General features: G+C 38.2%; 1 protein-coding gene across 1 annotated transcript; it reads left to right on the top strand.

The window, feature by feature from the left end:
- Nucleotides 1–1,075: 1,075 nt before the first annotated feature.
- Nucleotides 1,076–18,382, top strand: HK2 (histidine kinase 2). The gene is made up of 15 exons (XM_088964330.1): nucleotides 1,076–1,500; nucleotides 1,641–2,049; nucleotides 2,652–2,930; nucleotides 4,537–5,022; nucleotides 5,514–5,786; nucleotides 9,643–9,812; nucleotides 10,043–10,255; nucleotides 10,345–10,531; nucleotides 13,363–13,414; nucleotides 13,543–13,772; nucleotides 13,867–13,965; nucleotides 14,294–14,958; nucleotides 15,335–15,826; nucleotides 16,921–17,329; nucleotides 17,963–18,382. Exons 2-14 carry the CDS (start codon nucleotides 1,654–1,656, stop codon nucleotides 17,168–17,170), a joined length of 3,792 nt encoding a protein of 1,263 aa, XP_088820456.1. The 5' UTR covers nucleotides 1,076–1,500; nucleotides 1,641–1,653; the 3' UTR covers nucleotides 17,171–17,329; nucleotides 17,963–18,382.
- The last annotated feature ends 1,819 nt before the right edge of the window (nucleotides 18,383–20,201 follow it).

Genomic DNA, 20,201 nt, shown 5'->3' with positions numbered 1-20,201 from the left:
ATTACAAGTTGCATGTAGACATTGAGATTTGCGTTACAGAAACTAATAAATGCAGTAGCTTAGTTAGTAGTTACTACATTTTAACAATCATAATCAAGCAGTTCAGATCATTAATTAATTAAAACTACACGCTTATGCTTCTTGAATCTTGATCCATTATGGGTTATTATTTGGAACTAAAATTGTTTCCTGAAAAGAAAAGATTATATATGTAAACACATTAATTAGTTTATAATCAACCCATTTAATAATACTAAAGTAACAACCAACAAAAATTAATTAAGATCCAAATCACCTGGATGTGTAGTTTTTTCTTGATGCCGACCCATCAACCAACCCTCCTCTCTCTCTCTCTTTCTCTCTATCTATCTATTGTTATTGTTTCTGGGTTGAGGCTGCATGTGTTTTGCTGCCCCATTTGATAGGACAGCTGGGTTTGGCTTGATGCTTCTCGTTCTGAACGTTTGATCAATTTCGGTCCTAATTAAACCCTAGTAACCGTGTCCCAGCCGCGTTGCCCGCTCTCTATGAAGCTCAATTTTGTTTTATGCATCAACCAACCCTATTGTAGTGTGTTGATAAATTTGGAGAGTCAGCAGACTTAGTACCGTTTGAATTGGGCTCGTGTCTGGTTAAGAAACCGCCAGACAACTCGCAAATGCATGAAGGTTGAGGAAGACATATGGGTCGGGTCATGGGTCAAGCCCCATGTACCGATGAAATGGCGATGTTTTGCCGTAATGGTTTAGATGCAGCTGTGTCCCTTTTATTCACTGACTGCTGAACTGAATACTGCCCCTTCACGATACCTCTTCTTTTAACCTCTCTCCCCCTCTCTCTCTCTCCCCGTATTTCTGCACAGCAGACAGAAAACAAATAACCATCTTTAAACGCGAATGGTGCAGTCTCTTTCATGTCCTCAAAAGCAAAAGACGAAGAGGGAAGAAAAGATGAGAAAAATAATAATAAAAAGAAAGAATCGGGATTTTTGTTTTTTAAAAAATTCTAGCTTTCGTTCCTCGTTTTTGTTTTCTTTTCCTATAACCTTCCCCACCAGATGATGAGATAATGATGCAGCCACCCTCAAAAACAAATGCTCGACACCAAACAGAGAGAGAGAGAGGGTCAAAACCTCTCTTTTATCTCGCTCTGATCATTGATTCCAGTTGGGTTTGCAGAGAAACCAACTGGGTTTCGTCCAATATCTTTTGTTGATGCAGTTCACAAGTGGGTCTTTTATTTTATAAAAAAAAGTCTGGTCTTTGATGAGTTTTTTCGGGTGGTAGGAGGAGCGAAAGAAGCAGAAAAAAATAAAGTAGAGACCATTAGAGAAACAATCTCTTCTTCTTCCCATCAATATTTCAGTCCAGATTGCGTGGTATCAAGTGGGTCTTCTCCAGTTTCGCCCCTGCCAAGATTTATCTCAACTTCATTTCTTGTATGATCTGAAAGTTGGTGCTGTTTGTGAACTTGATTGCCAGACATACTGAGGAATAAAAAGTAAGAAAAATAGAAAACAAGACAACGGCAAGTGAAATTTAACTGTTCTACTTTTCGATGAATAATTCCTTTCCGTGTTGCTGAAATATCAGCTGGGCTATATGCAATTTCATTATTGAATTTCCATCTGGGTTTCGTAGTGGGGCGATCTTAATGAGTTTCTCGGCCATCGCTGGTGTTTTTCTCAAGCTTCCGAGGATCTTCTTGAAGATATGTCGCTGGGTTTTAGTTGGAATGGCTTTGAATTGCAAGTTCTCTGGCTTTAATTGCCGGCTTTCGGTTAATATAAAGCCAAGGAAAGTGAAGGGGCGACTGCTATGTTCTAATGGCGGTTGGAAGTGGAGGAGGAAGCTTCTCCTTCTCTGGGCTTTAGGGGGTATTTTAGGATCTATATGGTTTTTCTATGATATGAAACATGATAGCGTCTCAAAGAGGAACGCCAAGATTTCTGACATGTGGCAAGAGAAAGCCCAAATCTTGCAAGAGAGATTTAATGTCAGTAGAAATCATCTTCATGCTTTAGCTTCTTTGTCTTCAAAATCAGAAGAGGTACTGTCTTTTAAGTTCCTTTTTGTTATTTGTGATCTGGGTTGTAATACTGTTTTCATGTTTAGATGGAAATCGTGGCTATCAATTGATAGCTACTTTATTCTTTTTCTTGTTCTGATTTGAACGATTGCAAGTGATCACAAATGATGGACAGTGTTATAGAGTCGGTGGCTGGTCTCTGTTTACTGAACTTAATCTACACTCTAACTCAACAGAGCCTTTTTATTTGTTGTTAGCTACACCAATCCTGTTTCAACATCTCAGTTTATCAGGGGCCATATCCTGTGTAATTATGAGTCCTCAGGTCTTTCCCGACTACCTCAAACCACGTGCTTTTGGCCTTCCCCTACTTACGCCCTATCAGACCTTCTTACTGATGCATTTGGTGATCTTTCCCTCGCATACCCAAATCATCTCAGTCTACTTTCCCTCATTTTGACGATGCCTCATACTGATAGAATGATATGAGAAAGGAAAAACTAACAACATTAGCAAACAATAATAAAACAAGTCATTGGAAAACCGATGTGGATTATATTGGGAACAATTAACCTTCAATGTTTACTTTCCGTGCTGACTGCAATTAATGTTTTCTTTCACAGATATCACCTTCCAAATGTATGGGAGAACCAGGATTTGAAGAGCCAGCAAGCAATAATTTTGCTTGTCTGCAGAAAGAACTTTGTTCAGAGACGGAGAGGTTTCAAAAGCAGAATGGATGGATGTTGCATGGCATTGAAGTGAAATACCAATACCATGATCAACATGAATACACTCCCACAAAATTTAGCTTGACATCTTTGGGTGACAAACTTGTACCAGTTGTTTTATCTCAAGATACCATGTGCTCTGCTTCACCTGATGATCTAGTCTTTGGAAAGGTAAATTCCATGCAACTGACATCCATGTCTTTTTTTTATCTTTCCAATCTCCAAAAGATGTTTCATATTAGTTAAACCTTATTTTATGTCAATTGTTTCTCTTACCTGGGAGGAGGCATTGTCTAGCATGAAAATGCTAGTAATGTGCTATATCTATGTTCTAAAAATGGTATTTGTTATTTGGTGACTGATTCCAATCCTTATAATTGTTGTCTTTTTCCACTTTTATCCAATTTTAGGATATTCTGGACAAAAGGATCGTATATAATTGTATTGGTTGTACAAGGGACAATGCCCATTTACAGATTGTGCTGACATGCTGTACAATAAGTGTGACTAACCTAAGAATGAAATGCATTAATTTGTTATAGTCAAATAAGATAAAAACACTTTCCAAGTAAGGTTGCAAAAAATGCATTGTGGTTGATCTTAAATTTCTTAAGCACTATCATAGATATTATTACCTGAAGATAACAATGGTCACTATTATTCATCATACAATATTCTTGTCTTCTGCTCCTTCATTTTGATTTGTTCTAAACCGTTTAAATTATTTGGTTTCTTAGAACTTGCAACCTCATAAAAATCACATAGAAGGACATCTTTGCTGTGTGCCTTCCTATACAGAATATGAATATTAAGCCATTAGGAATTTTTTATGCCTTTTATGTGCAAACTCCAAAGCTATATTACACCTGGATGTTGGTTCCATATCTGGGTTAAATGGTTACCACCCTAATCTTCATGCTATCTTTCCAAGGAGTCAGAATCATTTGCCTATGAATTAATCTTAATGGCCTTCATCCCCTTCACGTGCAACTCTTCTGCAAGTCAGTTTAGTTACAGTTTCATTCCAAAAAATTATTAATATCATGTCATCCATGATTTGATTTATCCATTTATACCTCTGATTTCCAACCTCAGCAATTTCTATGCTCCAATGCTGATGTAGTTCTTCATAAATTCTTATATAGTAGTGACTTCCTCGGTTTCTCTCGATGACAGATGATGATATTAATTTTGTAGACTTGGAAGGTTAGATAACATGTGCCTGTGGCATATAGGATCAGAGTATTTGATTATACATCAATCAAACTTCAACATTATCGAGTAATGCTGTTTTCAGCATTATTATAAGAATTTTGCTGCTTGGTTCTCTTTCTTTCGCTATAACTTTATTTACTATAAGAAAGATATGTACTATTTTGAGAACCAACCATTGGTAACCTGAGCTCTATTAAGCAAATTGTTCAGTTTGCCACTTCTGTCTGGTTTACGGTGTAATTCAATTAGTTACTCAAGCAGAATTGCATAGGGGTCTGATGATTCTGTATGCCTGACTTTAAAAACATTGGTTTTTAGCCTTAAGTAATTAAAGAAAGATATAAAATTACTAGGCTGTCATACGCAACTTATTATATATATGCTCATTCTTAATAGACTTCAGAAATTGGCTATTTTGTTTTTAATAGCAAAAGTGAATCCCCCCATAGTTAAGAAAAACAAAACAGAGGATAAAGAACTTTGGAACAATGATCATTCAGTGGCTCCAGCGGGCATATCGAAGGTAGAAAATTTATGCTTTTGGTTGTTTTGACATTGACAGAGCATCTCACAGACAGAGGTATTTGGGAACTACAAACAAGAGAAATGTGTGAGCCAGTCCAGTTGTTTGTTGAAGATATGTTGGTTGGTCCTTGTTGGGATATTTGTGGGCTGGAAGATTTCCAGTTTTTGTGGGCAACTGTGGAGCAATATAAAGCAGGAGGTTCAGCAGCAGCAGCCACATGTTCAGTTACATCAGCGACAGAAGCAGCAACATCACTCCCATGGCTCTTCTAAATATGCCGGGATGTGGAGGAGGAAGCTCCTAGTTATTTTGGTCTTGGCTGGGATTGCTGGGTCTGTCTGGTTATTTTGGTACCTGAACAAGAATATCAATCTGAGGAGGGAAGAGATGCTTGCCAACATGTGTGATGAGCGTGCTCGTATGTTGCAGGACCAGTTCAATGTGAGCATGAATCATGTCCATGCCTTGGCAATCCTCATCTCAACATTTCATCATGGGAAGCAACCTTCTGCTATTGATCAAGTACACTTTCTTTAAAACTTGATGTCCATCTTGTTTTTCATTTGGTAATCTCAAATTTGTTAAAAGGAAATTCAGGATTGACATTTTGGTAGTATCTGATGATATATTGCCTTAATCTGTCCATGTAATTTGGAAATACTGATGTCAGGATCGGAACTTCATCTTTCCTACTCTGCAATGTGCATGTCATATTTGCTGGGTAGGGCTGATATTTTGGTTCTACTTATGATACTATCAAGGCCAAAAGTTGACTGGAGAATTACGATCCTTACTGTCCAATTTATTACATTCTTTCAGACTGTTAAAATAAAACATAGGAAGGAATTACAATGAAGTCCAGATTGTCAGGTTTATGTTTATCCATTTTAGTCAAATTTTAGTTCTAGTTGATCTTGTTGGCAGGGCCATCAAAAGCATGCTGGTAAGTTTGTACATGAAATATGTTTGGGCATGTTGTGGTGATGCTGACTTGATGTTTCTTTCCTTCCTAGAAAACATTTGCAGAATACGCAGAGAGAACATCTTTTGAAAGGCCGCTTACTAGTGGTGTTGCCTATGCTTTGAAAGTGTTGCATTCTGAGAGGGAGCAATTTGAGAAGCAGCATGGTTGGACAATAAAGAAAATGGAGGAAGACCAGGCCCTCGTTGAAGATTATATTCTTGAGAATCTAGACCCTGCTCCCATTCAAGATGAATATGCTCCTGTTATATTCTCCCAAGAATCTCTTTCCCATATCATCTCTATTGACATGATGTCTGGAAAGGTGTGGTTTGTTTGCCTTGTGGTGTTTATTTGTTTAGTTTATTTTTTCCTTTTCCTTATTTCTTTCTAATTCTTTCGGGTTGTAGAATGACTGAAAGTATATCAATGAGTAAATACAAAGGTAGAGATGGAGGATACAGTAGGTGGATTATAGCATTGTCTTTCCTCTTGTGTACTCATCTTTTTCTTGTTAATAGCAATAAACAAGTATCTTTCAGAAAAGGGAAAAGTAAAAAGATATATCCCCAACAATAGATAAGAGAGTTGTTGCTGCGAATTGCTAGGTGAGGCCTAATACATTTCATAGACTAAAAAGTTGAGTTAGTCAGATGTGGAATTCACCTCACCAAGGATTCCATCCCAGATTTCTTCTTCCATACATTGTTGCAATCAAGAATCAACTGCTTCCATAAGCTGCCATTTTGTTCGTTAAACCTCTAGAACCACTTCTTTTTATCGGTAAAACAGAGAGCTTTTATTGATATAGAAAAAAAATACAATGGAGAGCAGCCTCAGCTACCCTTGTAACAACATCAAGAAAAACAGTACACAACCCTAGAGTTTTCCTATTTGAAATTACAACCGTGCCCAAGAAGTCTGTTCTCTTCTAACCCCTTGTTTTGCAATTGATCTGCTAAATTGTTTACTGACCTTGGAATCCATTGGATTTAGGAATGGCAACGGGGTGGGGATCATATTCCCCATCCCTATCCCTGATCCCCAATGGGGATGGGTTCCCTGTGGGGATCCGAATCCCCGAAATGTTTTTAGATAATATTTTTTTTTGAAAAATAAATAAAAATTTTAAATTATAAATAATGTTTTAAATATGTTTTGATATATATATATATATATATAATATAAAATATATATTTAATATAAATAACATTTAATATATATATATACCCCATCGGGTCAGGGAAGTCGGGTCCCCGTCGGGGATAGGGAAATTTTCCATCCCTAATTGGATTGATATTTGCGTATCTTTTGACAGTTTTCTGAATTTTTTTATCTCATTTCTGAACCACCAAGGACTCTTTTCCTCTCTTTTCAACCAGCTTAGGATCACTTCAGAGTCCCCTTTGGTTATCAATTTCTGAATGCCCAAGTCCATTGCTTTTTGTAAGCCATTCGAAACTGCCTCCAACTCTGCTCTTGTGGAATTCCCTTCCCCCATTGGTCCTGAGAACAACCCCAAAATTTCTCCCTTATCATTTCTTATCACTCCTATTCTAGAAGGGCCTGGATTACCAACATTGTTACCGTTGACGTTCAGCTTAAGGAAATCAGGTATTGGTGGATCCCACTGTTGCACAAGTTTTTTCTTGGAAGAAGAGGAACCTGCAATCACCCTCCAGTTTTTGAGCAAGTCATCAACAGTAAATTCAGAGAACAAATTCTCTGTTTTTATGCAATGCACTACTTTCACCAGCATGCAGTCAAACGCAAGCTCTACACTTCTTTCCTTCTCTTTGAATATTCTTAGATTTCTTTCTTCCCAAATCGTCCATAGTACAACAGCCCTTGTACATCTCCACAGTATCCTCCCCCCTTTTCTTGGCCACCTAAAGGTAGATGACTCAAATAGCCTATCCAAACTTCCTGGAATATCCCAAACCTCTAGAACCACTTGCCTAGGAGGGCTATGTTCACTGCCTTCATCTTCCTTATACCCTAGCGTCCATCCTTCATTGACATGCCAATTCGCTAGATGTATCTTTAATTCTTGCTTCCAACTTTCCTATAAGAAATCTCTCAATTCTCTTTACAAGTCACCCAGCTACACTTGAAGGAATTGGAAAAAGAGATTCATAATAGGTTGGAAAAGTGTAATACACTTTGATAAGTGTGAGTTTACCTCCTTCAGAAAGATGGTTTGTCTTCCATTATGCCAGTCTTTTATCACACTGGTCCAAAATTTGGTCCCAAACAGTTTTGGAGATGCACCTCACCCCAAAGGTAATTCAAAATGCTTTGTTGGTAGTTTGCTCACCTTTCAGCCTACTTACTCCACCATCAGTTCGTTAACCCTAATTTTTATCACTGCCATCATCTCACTTTTATTTAGATTGATGTATAATCCCATCACCACCTCAAACTATCTCAGTATTCCTCTAAGATACTCCACTTGAGGAGAAAATGCATTGCAACAAAAGAGGGCGTTATATGCAAACTAAAGAATAGCAGCATCCCCATGTTCCTCTCTCACTTTAAACCTTCTAGGATGCCTCCTTCAACAGATTGAGCTACCATTCTACTAAGAACCTCCATAATTCATATAAATATGAAGGGTAATAGTGGGGCCTCTTGCCTTTTACCTCTGGAGCTAAAATATCTTCCATCAGACTCTCCATTTATGACAGAGAATGAAGGTGAGTTTATGTACGTTTTAATCCAACTTCTCTAGAGCTAAAAAAAAACCTTCCATATTACTGACTCTCCATTCATAATGACAGAAAATGAAGGTGAGGTAACAAATTAAACCAGACATCCAGCTGACCAGCTCATCCTTGAATCATTTAGTTCATTTACCACCAGTAGCCCATGAAGGATTTGTCTGCCTTCCTCAAATTCCACTTGAAACTCTGAGATTATAAAATTCGTAACTTTCCTAGTTTTTTCCATCACTTTGGACAAGATTTTGTAGATGCTTCCAATGAGGCTGATGGGCTTATAATCTTTTAGTTCCAACACATCCTTGTTTGGATCAAAGTAACAGAAGTAAAATAAAGGCTTATTGACCAAGCCCCATTAGCATGGAATTCCTCAAACACTTTAATCAGGTATTTAATCATGTGCCAAAATTTTTTATGACTTTGTAAAGCCATCAGAGCCCAGTGCTTTTTGTCACCAACCATCTTATTAATCACCTCATGAACTTCTGAAAGTAGCTTTCTTTGGCTGGACTGCAGCTTTGGAGAAATGTATAATAGTGGACACTAGACAGTCCAATGATTAGGGGTATTGTGCTGGAAACTACATGCATCATTTGCTCTTTTGAAGCTGAAATGGCAAACCATATTTTCTTGTATTGCTGTTATACCAGGGACATCTGGGCATTGGTATTGGGAGTTTTCAGCTGGAAAGTTTGCTTCATGGACACAACTGTGCAGGTCTGTCTTGCCTGGCAGCTGAAAGGCCTTAGTGAGAAAGGCAAAGTGATAGTTGGGATAATGCCATTGGCTACTTTTGGTGCCTTTGGTTAGAAAGAAATGGATGTATTCTTGAGAACAAAGCAAACTCTATGGAGGTGCCACAAAACAGAATCAAAGCACCTCGTGCTTTTTGCTTCTCAATTCACAGGCTATTTAGGGGAATACCTTCTAGCAGATTTTTTAATCAGGACATTTTGTTTACTTAGTGAAATCATACAAGAAAAAAGATGTTGGAAATCTTGAGGTGCTCCACTCCTGGTTGTGGTCTCCACCTCTCAGTGTGTAATGAGTTCTTTGATTTGTGGTCCATAAAGCCCTAGCATGGAGATTTGTTTTATGCAATATCTATGTTCACTACTTGTAATCTTTCTGTAGCATGAGATCTATTCTCAGATATCTCCTGCTACATGCATGTGCCCATGCAATTGTGCTGAAATGCCTATAGTTAAACTCTATACCAATGGAAATGATGGATGTTCTTCTCAAGACGTTGTGTAGAATTAAAATGGGACCTATATGTGCATTAAAGTGCAGCACAATGCTATGATGCCCGTACTTACATTCAAGTATACACGCTTATGTTTTATAGAATTTGGCTTGTCATATTTCTATTAATTAATATGTTGGAAGTTCTTTAGAGGGAGGGGCATGCTATCTATTCTAGGATCAAGATGCCCAGTTACAAATTTGACTGATGTGTAGGAAGACCGTGAAAACATACTGCGAGCAAGAGCATCTGGAAAAGGAGTCCTGACATCTCCCTTCAAGCTATTGAAATCCAATAACCTTGGGGTGGTGCTCACATTTGCTGTGTATAAAACTGAACTCCCATCCAATGCTACACCTCAGCAACGTATTGAAGCAACTGAGGGGTAAGTTGTTTGATGTATTTCAATCCATTATTCATCATCATCATCCATGCCTTATCCCAACTATATGGTGTTGGCTACATAAATCCTGTTTCACCAATCTTTTCTATTCAACGCCATATCTACTGTTAAGGTATTAGTGCATTCCAATCCATTATTACAGAATGTTTCATAGATAGAATGACTTGGATCAAGCCTTTGAGTTACAGACTAGGGTTTTACTTCTTGAACAGGTATCTGGGTGCATCTTATGATATTCAATCCTTGGTGGAAAAGCTTCTTCACCAGCTTGCCAGTAAACAAACCATTGAAGTTAATGTGTATGATACAACTAATACTTCAGCACCCATCAACATGTATGGTCCTAATGTCACTGAGACAGGCCTGTTTCATGTTAGCAACCTAGATTTTGGGGATCCATTTCGGAAGCACAAAATGCATTGCAGGTTAGCTGTTGTGGCTCATGGATTTTACATATGATGATTTTGTATGAAAAAAAAAAAAACTGCTGTAGTCTAAGTTGTTTCCATTGCAGATTTAAACAGAAACCGCCTCCACCTTGGACGGCAATAACATCATCAGTAGGAGCCCTGGTGATCACATTGCTTGTGGGTCATATATTTCATGCAGCAATAAACCGAATAGAGAAGGTGGAGGATGACTATCGTGAGATGATGGAGCTCAAAGTCCGAGCTGAAGCTGCTGATGTGGCAAAATCTCAGGTGACTTTCATTTCTACAAGGCCTTCAAAATCGGGCAATGATTCGAAATAGTGGGTTTAAAATTTTTAGTTATCAGATATTGGCTTAGAGCTCTCAAATATTAGTCTCATCCCCCTATCCCTGCATAATTTTGCTTCATGTCCTGAAAAGGAAAAAGGTATTTGAGGCATGAACCTTGAAATGTGCCTTCATGTGAGGCATGACTGAATCACATGAAGCCAACAGTCTGAAACACTAGGTATAAGTAAGGTGTTTAGGGTATAAGTGAGGTGTTCTTCTTCAGTGAGGTGCATGCCTTTCTTTAAATCAATAACAACTATAAAAAGGAATTTATTAATAGCAGAAATAAAAGATAAATAGGCTCCTACATCAAAGACATGCTTGGAATATAGGAGACCAACTGGCCCAATGAAATGATGCACTGAGATCAACAAGTTATCCACTTGCAACTTCGACCCCTTCTCAGGTAAGCTTGTCTGCTAAAACATTGCTGATCTAGGAATCTGCCTGAACAATTTGTTCATCCTGCAAGGCAATGTTCTAGCTTCCTTTATGAAGTGTGTCAAGACTTGGTAAGTCTTGACCTAGTTAAAACCTGGCAATCTCCTCCGCTTGCTGTCTCTTTGGTTGCAAAGAGAAACCAATCCTTAATCCTTGTAGTAGAGAGAAAACTTTTTCTCTAATGAGTTCCCTTATCTCTTAGCCCTGAAAAGGATGCTCATTAGCTCACTCAATTCTCCTCTGGGAGAACCTCCCATAATAGAGGGTCCTGAACCGTTTACCCCATGTAATTCTTATATGTTCAGAACTGGGTCTGGGCCAAAAACAGGTATTGTTTACCCCCCCCCAAATAATGGAATCTATAGAGACACTTTGAAATTCTCCTTATCAAGACCCAATTGGCACCTTTACTAGATCCATGAGTGTATTGGTGTCTTCTTTTTTCCCTTGAAGATTATTGAGTTCTTTTTATTTCAGTCCATAATAGTTCTCCTTTCTTGGTGCATGGCCTTTCTCACAACTGAAGTAGGGTGCCACAAATTTCAGATCTGGTGGTGGGCTTTGTGGGGGTTAAGGAAGAGCTTTAAATGATCAAGGATGAAGAGCAGAGATGAAAAAGCAAGTGGACAGCTTACTGTCCACCAAAAAATGAGCAAGATATTAGAAAGAAAAAAAAACACTTGTTGTAGGGTAAGTGGCAAAGAGATGGATCACTTAGATGAAAAAATGGGTAAGAGAGAGGAAAAGAAGAGAGAAAATTCCTGGCAACAATCAAAATTCAGTAAAAAAGACTTTATTTCCTGAAAACTTTTTTTAAGTTGGATATAGCACTGAACCGAATGGAACAGTGAAACAGGATTTATGTACCCAACCAATGATGATGATGATGATCAGATGATGATAAATCCATAGGTAACCCATAAGGACACTTAAATTAGATACTCCTAAAACAACTCTCATAACACTTTCCTAATCTTACTAAAATTGACTTTAAAGATACCAGGAATTATTAAAAATAGTAAATCTTGAATTTTGTATAAATAGTAAGTGCTAAAGCTACCATAAATATCAATTTCAAAATAACAATAAATTTCTGGAAAAATTAAACAACACCAATATCCTATCAACCAAAAATTCTAAAATTGACATTTCATCTAGGTGGTACGAATTAGAAAAGTGATGTATTTCCCTAGGGATTCTTTAATTGCTTCCCTATAAGCCTCATAAGCATGTCAAATGGATTTGAGACAAATATGAAAATTGAAAACCCCAAATTGCCTGTACTTGCTCTTAAATTTAAGTTGATTTTATTTAATAAATAAATAAGGGAAAAAGCACAGGACTTGTTTAATAAACAAATTAGGAGCACCATACTTCTATTGGACCATAATGCTAGCACTGCTTGTATAATTATTACTAGGGGTTTTTCAGTGAGGCTCATGCTTCATACTTTAGGCATTTAAAATGCCTAACCTCATGCTTTAGGCATTTTAGGGCATATCAATGGATTCTAACTGGGGCGTGGCAGGCGGTAGCAGGTCATGCAAAACAAAGAATATATTTTATTCAGGATTAGTTTTTTGATGGTTGTGCTATTTGCCTTTTTTTTTTCTTTATTCCTTGATAAAGCAGGAGGGGGGTAACTTTTAGAAATTATAATGGGAACATATCACCAAGTTTCTCAGGCCCTGTTGATGAAGGTAATGTGCAGAGCTGTTAGCTCTCTTACAAGGCGTAAAGCTAGTCCACTCTTCTGGTTGGACTGGACTGATAATCAAAGGAGACTTTTTTTTTTTTTTATCAATAACACTTTCATTAATTCATCAATAGAAGATTTACAAAAGGAAGACAAACACGCTTATCTTCCAAGAGCAACAAAGAACCTCAAGAAAAGGAAAAAAGAAAGAGAAAAGAAAGAAAACACACTAAAGTTACAGCTTGGCCCAAAAAAGTGAAGTTATAGATTGGACGTTTTCAGATGCTGGTCCATGTACTCTCAGATTCTTACTTTAGGAGGCAAGGGCATTAATTTCTTATGGTAGCTTTGTTCAGGTTGGTTCATAGATTAGCTAATATCTGATTACCATGCTAGAGGAGGATTTGAGAGATCAAATGTTGTTTTTAGGGGCACCAGGCCCAGGGGCTGAGCAGTAGATCTTAGAGCATCTTTATTCCAGCTGTTTATGTTCCCTACTTTTACTTTTCTTTATTAGCAGGTGTTTCATTTCCATCATTAACAAATTCATTTCTGATCATTGCTGATGAAGAATCACTTATTTGTTGTTTTCTGTCAATATCCTGCTGATCTAAACAGTGTCTTTGTATTGTAGTTCCTGGCAACTGTTTCTCACGAGATAAGGACTCCAATGGTTGGTGTTTTAGGTGTGTAAAGGATTTCAAGTTTCATAAAGGATTTCAAGATATAAATTTATAATGCAGTGCTCAGCTGTCTTTGAGTTGATTTAAACATGGAGAAAAGTTACAATTAGGGACATGTATTCGTATTTCAGGCATGCTGCAGATGCTGATAGACACAGAGCTTGATGCAACTCAGCTGGACTATGCACAGACTGCTCATGCCAGCGGGAAAGATCTAATATCATTAATTAATGAGGTCCTTGACCAGGCTAAGATAGAATCAGGCAGGCTTGAGCTTGAAGCTGTTCCATTTGATCTGCGTCCAATCCTTGATAGTGTAATGTCGCTTTTCTCTGACAAGTCACATGTCAAAGGCATTGAGGTCTCTCTCTCTCTCTCTCTCTCTCTCTCTCTCTCTCTCATACACATGATGATGCCTTTTCTAAAATAAACTTGATTTTTTTGGGCAAATGAAGTTGGCTGTTTACATCTCTAATCGGGTGCCTGAAGTTGTCAACGGGGACCCTAGAAGGCTTGGGCAGATAATTACAAATCTGGTTGGGAACTCAATCAAGGTTGGTAGCATTTTTTTGTTGTTTTAGTGAATGTTAAGAATAGTCTATATAAAATGTGAAAATGCTAGGATGCACCATAAGTAAAAGTTCCCGCATGATTGACCTGCACCAGAAATTAATCCAATCAGATGACACTAACAGTTTTGCCACCCACACCTACATATACGTTCCTTGTTTCCAATTGCTTTGTTGTCTGCCTACTTACATATACGATCCTTGTTTCTGATTGCTTTGTTGTCTGCCTACTTACATATGCAATCCCTGTATCTGATTGCTTTGTTGTCTGCCTACTTTTAGCACTCCATTTAAGTAACTATTTAATTTGCAGTTCACAGAGAAAGGGCATATATTTGTCTCGGTGCATCTAGCAGAAGAATTGAGAGAGCCACCAGAATTTATGGATGAAGTACTGAAGCAACAGTTGGGGCTGGATCAAAATGTTATAGACACATCTTATAATACATTGAGTGGATTTCCTGTAGTTGCCAGGTGGAAGAGCTGGGAGAATTTTAAGTCATTACGTGGCGTTAATTCAACAGAAGCAAGTGAGACAACCAGATTACTAATAACAGTAGAAGATACAGGTGTGGGAATCCCACAAGAGGCACAGAGCCGCATTTTCATGCCTTTCATGCAGGCTGACAGTTCCACCTCACGAACATATGGTGGGACAGGTATAGGCTTGAGCATTAGCAAGCGTTTGGTGGATATGATGGATGGCGAAATTGGATTTGTGAGTGAACCTAGGACTGGTAGTACATTTGCATTTACTGTGGCTTTGACAAAGGGACAGACAAGCTCCGTAGATACAAAACACCATCAGGTTGAATCAACCATCTCAGAATTACATGGACTGAGAGCATTGGTGGTTGATGGAAGAAGTATCCGTGCTGAGGTCACAAGGTATCATTTGCAGAGACTTGGAATATATGTGGATGTTGCTCTTAGTCTGGAATCTGCATGTTCCTATTTATCAAATTCTCGCAATGGAAGGTAATTTTTATTTGTCTTGGTTTACTTATTTAGAAGGAAAAGCTTTAATTTGGAACAAGTTTTCAATGAACCGGTTCAAGATGCAGGACCTTAACCTGCAGAGTAACCTGAAGCCAACTTTAAGCTGAGAGAGGGCTCGATTTAAATTCTCTTTAACCATTTATACAAGAGAATATTTCGTTATAGTCTTTCTGACATCACAATAGATTAAAATACTTAATTTGAAAATTTGACCAGTCTACATTATATTGTGTTTTCAATCTCAAAATAGAGATGATTGATGTACTTGTCAAATTTCATTGGTTGTATAGAACTTTTAGTATATCTTGCCTTGGGCTGATTTAGCTGATAATATTGTTAACTGTTTTGTGCTCAGTTGGTCAAGCCATTTAGACATGGTGCTTATTGATGAAGACGCTTGGGGTAAGGGGACAGGTTTTGCACTCCTTTGTTTGCTCAAAGAACTGAAGCAAAGCAAGAGACACAAGGCCCCAAAGATATTCTTGGCTACATCCACTAGTCCTACTGCACTTAATGAGTTTAAATTTGCCACTTGCGTAGATGGTGTGATAATAAAGCCCCTACGTTTAAGTATGATGACTGCATGTTTCCAACAAACCCTTGGAATAGGACACCGGAAGCAGCAGGATAGAGGGAAGGTTGATTCTCTTTGGAGCCTACTAAGTGGAAAGCAGATACTGGTTGTGGATGACAATATTGTTAACCGCAGGGTGGCAGAAGCTGCCCTTAAGAAGTATGGAGCTGTTGTTACATGTGTGGAGAGTGGGAAGGCTGCTCTAGGGATGCTTCAACCACCGCACAAGTTTGATGCTTGCTTCATGGATCTCCAAATGCCAGAGATGGATGGGTAATTAATTGCCATCACTTTCCAATTCCTTTTTTAAGTTCTGATTTCTGAATAGACTACTGCTAGGTAGACACACCCACCCACTTAACCCTCAGCCCCAAAAGAGGAAAAAAAATGCTGATGAGACAAAATGTGAGTTGTTCAGCAGGAATTGTATACTTGTTTTAACATATTCCCACCAACTTTAGTCTTCTTTATTTATTTTGGTTGGGCTCATATCTCTGTTATTTGACACAAATTAACCATGAAACCAACCAGGAACTAACCAATTGAGAGACAATTGAACAATTTCTTGTGATAATAGAATTTCTTTTACCAATCAAAGATTAGAAACAAAATATATACATGATACATGCACAACCATAATGATAACGTTGTTAGAAATACTCAATAACACCCCTCTCTTCCCATAAGAATGGTCATTACTCAATACAGGTCCCATTTATCTTGGGTCTAGGGATGGATGGATTAGATACTTACCTGATCTCAGGTATTTTAGCATGAAGTGGTCACTCTCAGACTGAACCTGTATTCTCACATTTGTCAGCCTGAGGTTTTGCCAATGTTGCATCAAGCAATGACTCCTACCGTTCTCCACATCTCTCACATATACATATATACAACACATACACATGCCAGTATATACAAGTGAAACATTGGGTTAAGGTGGGTTGGATTGCCTAAGGCATTAACTTCTCTTAAGTCTAACTCAATGTCTAATGCTCAGCTCTAACTCAATTTTTAATGCTCTTAGTCCAAACATTTTGGAATCAGAGGGCCAGGCATTCTTTTGAATATTTTGGTGATCTAATTTAAGTGGATCCCAACAATGCAAAATTGCACATTATTCATACACAAAGGGGAAACCTCTCTCTTGGTAAGCTCAGCTTGAAATATCTATGTCAAATAGTTGGCCCGATTGGTTTATCCCAACTATCCAACCCAGTGTACTTGTGGGACGATGGATAAACATGGCAAATAGTCTTGGTGGGGTAATTGGGGAGTCATGTATACATGGGTTCTTTTCTGTCTGATCTCTTTTAATTTGTATGTATATTCTTGCTTACTCCCCGCGCCCCCCATAATTTGTGCAGGTTTGAATCTACAAGGCAAATTCGCTGTATGGAGGACAAGGTCAATGAGCAGATTAAATCAGGGGATGCATCAATTGAGATGTTTGGGAATCTGGAACATTGGCACACACCAATACTAGCTATGACGGCTGATGTTATTCAAGCAACGCAAGAAGAGTGCATGAAATGTGGGATGGATGGCTATGTTTCAAAGCCATTTGAAGAAGAACAGCTTTACTCAGCAGTGACACGGTTCTTTGAATCTGGTTGATAGAGCAGGACTAACATGATGGCAGTTTTTCCATTGGTGGTCAGCACTGAAATGTCAGAACAACTGCAAATATAGTCAGGGTGTTTGCTGAGCAACATACCTCTCAGCTATGAGGTGCTGCCCTAAGTTGGACATTTTCTTGTGGTCCTCTCTGTTAGGGTAATGTCCTCTTATACTTTTGCTGATCTGCGTTAGAAAGTAGAAACTGACATTTATGAGGATAACTTTTCTGCCAAATCTTTCGTCTTCATTCCGAAAGTGCAAAATGTTTAGTTTTTCTTTTTTGCACCAACATTCCTTCCCTGCCATTTTCAGGTGAAGAGAAGAGGAATCCTAGTTTATAAACCCAGTTTCTGGCGTGTTTTTTCTAACGTATTTTGCAGTGTTCATTTATAGAGACAATATTTGAAGTTTCTTTTATATATGGAGCTACTTTTTTCATTTCTCTACATAACATTACAAAACCTGTTTCTTAAATCAATGTCTTACACAATCCCATGTTATTTGCTATTGTGTGTTCCATTGACGCTTTTCATTGTTATAGTATATTTGAATTCAACTACTTAGCTGTCCCCGTGTGTATGTTTATATTTCCTCTTTCAGTATTGGTTTTCCTTGCACTAAAAATGGTTAGCAGCACTTTCTTAATACACATTTGGATTGCTATTGGATGCTAAGATTAGATATTCATCCAAAATGTGCAAGACTTTCCCAAGTTTCAATTTTCTTCTTTAAGCTATGAAGACTGGGATGTATTTAGCTTGGTCTTGATGATTGATTATTCATTTACAGGAATGCTGCTCTAGTGACCGTAACTCCCAGGTTCTGTGATTATGAAGAAGAGATGCCTGTTTGCAAGGGGAGAATGATCAATAGATGGCTGCCCATTTCCTAGTGTATATAATTACGGCATACAACTGCACAGAAACAAAACAAAGAAGACAAACAGAGGACCAATGTGACTTGCTCGGTGGTGTGCCCAAGTCTGGCCCAAATATGCTTTTTGTTGGAAAATTGATACTCATTCTAATCTGCCTGCCTGAGTGGCTCTGTATTTAAGGAGAACGTTGAAGATTTTGTTGCTGATCTCTTTGTAATATGTCATGAATAAGATCTGGGTTAAATTCTTGTAAGCTTCTTTGCCAAATCACAATGTAACATATTTTTTGGGCATCAAATAATAGCTTCGCCAGTTCATATTTTTTGAAGAAATTCATTTGTTCGGTATATCATTTATGATATAAGATGGTGTTCTAAGTCAAATTACTTCCGTGTTCATATTGATAATCACTGTGCCCATCCACCAATCCACCATTGTGTTGGTGCGTTCTGGCACCTACCCCCAGTACAGCAGGTTTGGAGTGAATCACGGTGCTAGCTTGTATGATGGTGATCAAGACTCGAGAAAAGGAAACAAGACATTAATAGTTTTGAACAGCCAGTCTTTCAACTGCATTGTCAAGGTTGCCAGGAGCAGGAGGATCATCGGTAAACTTCTGCACCACGGTTTTTCTCACAGGTCACTTGAATATGGATATGGTTGCCTTCTTAGTGGGGGCTTCAAGGTAGAATTGTAGAAGAAATAGACAAGATTGGATGATCAATCTCAGGTTATCATTTGTCAAGCATGAATGAGGTTTCATCCAATTAATCACAATTCAATGGGATCATGCATCAAGCCCTGATTTTCACGAGCAAGGTTTAGCTGAACGTTTTAGCTGTGAAACCAATGATAAAGTTCTACGTCAGTATTAAATATATGGGGCCTGCATCTTTTAGAGTGGGGTCCATGAATTTATTACTGACGTGGAACCTCATCATTGGTTCCATAGCTTGCTGAACAGTTAAAGCGTTCAGCTAATCCGAATTAGATTTTCACCTTGTGAGCCTCTTGCTGAACAGTTAAAGCGTTCAGCTAACCCTTCCCCTGCATCTACAGTGTGAGAGTGCACCAGATTGGAGTTCAAATTGGTGGCCCACATGTACATCTCAGCATGTATTGGGAACATCTCCCATACTTGTCTTGTCATGATACACGGGCGTACGTGTGCCCCACATTACATCTCAATCATGTATTGAGAACATTTTATTCCTAATGATGGTGAGATGTGCAGGTGAGGCGCATTCGGTGGGGTGCCAATCTGAACTCTCCCGTGTGGGATGCACTCTTTAGGGTTTCCATGCAAATTCACCAGATTGTATTGCAATTTGCAACCATACGTGACATTTGTTGCATTCCTAAGGATGGTTTTGCCTTGCCTTGTCCGTGTCCCTAAAAATGCCTTGGTTAACTAAGCTTAGTCATCCCCATATAAAGACATCAAACAAATAGACTAGTTTAATATATAAAATTAAAAAGAGTTTGATTTAAGGTTGGTGGGATGGCCACCGGCGGTCTAGTCCTAATTTCCTATAATCCTGAGCACCTAACTCCTTTTGTTTTCTTCCCCTTTTTCTCATTGAATCCAGATTCTTCCATTAGTGAAACTATTATTTTTCTTTTTGTAAGGCTAGCTAAAAGTTAAGAAACTCCCTTCACTCATTTGATAAAATATGAAGAAATGAGCTGCTGCTGCTGATGATGGGTCACTTTGGACACCGAATATTTTTCTTTGTAACTTTTTTTCTCTTTTGGAGTTTTCTTCCTGTAGGGGGTGACTTTGATGCTTTCACAACTCACGTGCCATGACTTAATTGAGTCATGACAGAGTAACCTTCATCTTCATCTTCATCTTTTACTTGATATAACAGTGAAAGAAAAAAAGAAGATTCCTTCAGGAAGATGTTATTTGTCTGATGCTTTTTTTTTTAATCATGAAAAATAACTTCTCTGGAACTTAAAGTTGTTTTCTGGGCATTAATATCTTTTATCTGATCGCTTAACATTCTTATGTGTTGATTGATTGGAGCCATCTGTAGAACCTAGCTGATCAATTTACTTGCTCAATCAAGAAAAACAAACAGTTGAGATGTTGAAAGGCATCTGATAACTGCAACTTTCACAAACTGAGGTATTCAGTGTTGCTTTTCA

The sequence above is a fragment of the Nelumbo lutea genome, chromosome 1 (genome assembly GCF_056320005.1).
Source record: "Nelumbo lutea isolate HS-2025 chromosome 1, American lotus-T2T, whole genome shotgun sequence".
NCBI lineage: Eukaryota > Viridiplantae > Streptophyta > Magnoliopsida > Proteales > Nelumbonaceae > Nelumbo > Nelumbo lutea.
Note: the sequence above shows the minus strand (reverse complement) of the source record. Positions and strands in the feature narration are given on the sequence as shown.